Genomic DNA, 3,006 nt, shown 5'->3' with positions numbered 1-3,006 from the left:
AAAAAAGTAAGTCATTGAAAACAATCAGTAGAGAGCAAATGTAGGGAAAGTAGAAACAAGACGGTGTGCCTTAAATGTCTTTGTATTTTTTTGTCGTTTTTTTAAAACATTTTTTACAAATTGTGCAAGATTTCATACTAAGGCTCTGGTCTTGAAGTGACTGTTGTCTGATCCACGCAGCGCACGCGCTATGAAACGCACACACGTGCACTCACTGACACACACACACACACACGCACGCACGCGCACACACACACTCCCTGTGCTCTGAGCACTCTGTGGGGTGTAGCAAACCATTGCAGAATAAAAATGGGCTGCTCAGTGTATGGCCTGTGATGCTCATGGGAGTGGACCAGCTTTTAGAAAATGGACATGCACTTCACATTGATGTGAAAAAGAAGAAAAAGAACCTCCCCTTGCATCTTAAAAGCAACTTTTTAGGAGTGAATGAAATAAAATACAATAAAATAAAAACCCAACAACCAAGAAACATGACAATATCATAACCATTAAGGCAAGAACACCCGGAGTGGCATCAGCAATACTGTAACAATATGATAGTGTTTAGGTACATGGATATGATGAAACATTTAACTACTTCTTCAATGTCTTTTTTAAGCACAACTTTGTTCTTAATAGCAACTTTTTTTTTCAAAATCCAAACACCATTTCATCTTTATTTCCTCTTTTTTTTGTAAAAAGGTGATAAGAAAAAAACAATGCCAGACACTAGGGACATATGGATCGTAAAACTACAAGAAATAATTTCTAGTTTTAAATTGCAACTTCAAAACCACACATTGTAAATCCCCATCGATAAGCCCCCACCCAGTAAATGAAAAAAAGATATCACTTACATTAAAACCATTTTTTCCTCTTGTGATGGTGTATTCCAACAGTCACCAAGTTTTGCTTTACTTACAGCGATTGTGTAGTCTGTTGCAAATTAAAGCATTCATTGTTTAGTTTGGAAAAAAAATAAAGGTTGTCCTTGCAATGCAACTGGCAACTGTTGACCAAAAAAAGCTTCTTTACATCTTCTTTTTAGTGCAACTCGTAAAATGTAAAACATTTCCAGTGATTCCTTGAGAGGTATCGTTTCTTTGTTTTTTGAACTTTTTTCTTTTTCTTTTCATGTTTATGTATTTCACACCTCACAGAATAACACATCTTCAAAATATCCAAAGCAAAAGGTTTTGTTTTTATTGTTTTGTCCATTCTTTTTTCTTTTTCTTTTTCTTTTTTCAACTTTTTGCTTCTCTGCATTGGCATGGCCTTCCAAAATGTCTGTTTACTAGAACATAAACACAGGAGGGGGATCCAGACCTCCTGCGTATTCCCATTCCCTCCAGCCTCCATGTTTGATACTTTTCATATTCAATCATCCCGGCAGAGCCTCGTGATTGGCAGTCCACCTTCTACCTCTGAAAACAAGGGTTAGGAGAAGGAGGAACAGCAGGAAAACTGGAGGATGAAGAGAAGAGAGATAGAAGAGAGAGTGCGCTGTACAATGGGAACGAGCCCAGATCAAGATCAATCAGGGAAATAGAGACATAGAGGAGAAAAAAAACACACAGCAAAACCTTCATATAACGCAGTAGGGTTCCCTTGGTAACCTGGATTTTCTGCAGTAGAGGAGTGTGGTGCTGAAGCAGCGCCGAAGCTCCCTGTTTGAGAAGATGCAGATGAAAGGGTTGACCCCAGCCTGGGCAAAGCTCATCCACACGGCTGCCGTCAGGTAGCCCCCAGGGACTACGGGGCCCCTTGCAAACACCCGCCAGTAGCAGGCGACCAGATAGGGCCCCCACAGCGCCAGGAAGAAAAACGTCATGATGTAGAACATCCTACTAATCCTCTTCTCTGTTTTGAATTCATCCAATACCAGTAGACGCCTGCGGCCCGCCGCGTTGCTGTTCTGCCGGATGCCCAGCAAAGTAGGCGGGGTTGGGCCTCGACCGAATCCGGCCAGCCAGTTGGCCGCCGCCTGCCCGCTGGCCCCTGGCCCGTGGAAGGTCCAGTTCTGGCTGACAGCAGGCACAAACTGGACAGGCTTCATCTTCCGACGGTCGTGGACGAAGAAGATGAGCTTGAGGTAAACCAGCTGCGTGGCCAGGAGGATGAGCGCCAGCAGGAGCATGAAGCCCAGCGAATCGTTCGCCCGGAAGGAACGGTGCTGGAACGTGCACTGGTCCTCCTCCCGGATAAAAGAGTACGTCCCCACATCTAGCACCGGCGGGAACGCCATAGCCACTGACAACGTCCACACCATGCAGATGACAGCTAGACAGGTCCAGAAGGTCAGCCTCTTGGTGTAGAAACGGTGGTGTGCGATGGCCAGGTAGCGTGTGACGCTGACACAGAATAGCATAAACGCTGTGTGGAAACAGGAGAGCACACCCAGGAAGGCGATCACTTTGCAGGTCAGCGTGCCATAGGTCCATGCGGATCCATTCTTGACCGAGGTGAAGACAAAGGGGAAGCAGATGGCGGAGCGCAGGATGTCAGAGGCGCACAGGTCCAGCAAGAAATAGTAGGGCGCCCGGTGCAGGCTCTTGTCTTTGACCAGCAGGATGGAGATCAGGAGGTTTCCAACCACGCCGACTCCAATGATGAAACCCAGAGAGGTCAGTTTGAGGAACGTGGCGAGAGGAGAGACATTCTGCAAGATGGTGTGGTCCCCTGCATGGCTATAGTTCGCCATAGATGGAGGAGGGATCATAAAGATAGCGGAATAGCTTCAGCCAAGTATCATGATCTAGAGGTGGCAGGGGGAGGCGTTAGATCCATTTGGTGGTGTGCTTTGAAGAGGTTTCCAGGCATATAGGCAACCTCTCCTCTAAGGCATCCTTTGTTCCTTTGTCTCATCACACCTAAAAAAAAATAAAAAAAAATAAAAACCTGAAAAATATTATCCACCCATCAGCATTCAGTCCCACACAACAGCTGCATTGTTTTCAATGGCACTTTCACGATCTAGAATGAGATAAGCAATAATTTCCCACTGTC

The 3,006-nt window shown here is 45.3% G+C and overlaps 1 protein-coding gene across 1 annotated transcript; it reads right to left on the bottom strand.

Annotated features, from left to right (window-relative positions):
- Positions 1-1,585: 1,585 nt before the first annotated feature.
- gpr85 (G protein-coupled receptor 85) lies at positions 1,586-2,719 on the bottom strand. The gene has a single exon (XM_054624939.1). It carries the CDS (start codon positions 2,717-2,719, stop codon positions 1,586-1,588), a length of 1,134 nt encoding a protein of 377 aa, XP_054480914.1.
- Between the last annotated feature and the right edge of the window lie 287 nt (positions 2,720-3,006).

Source organism: Anoplopoma fimbria, chromosome 23 (assembly GCF_027596085.1).
Source record: "Anoplopoma fimbria isolate UVic2021 breed Golden Eagle Sablefish chromosome 23, Afim_UVic_2022, whole genome shotgun sequence".
NCBI lineage: Eukaryota > Metazoa > Chordata > Actinopteri > Perciformes > Anoplopomatidae > Anoplopoma > Anoplopoma fimbria.
Note: the sequence above shows the minus strand (reverse complement) of the source record. Positions and strands in the feature narration are given on the sequence as shown.

Coding starts and splice junctions, on each gene's coding strand:
- gpr85 (XM_054624939.1), bottom strand. CDS start 2,719: ATGATCCCTCCTCCATCTATGGCGAACTATAGCCATGCAGGGGACCAC.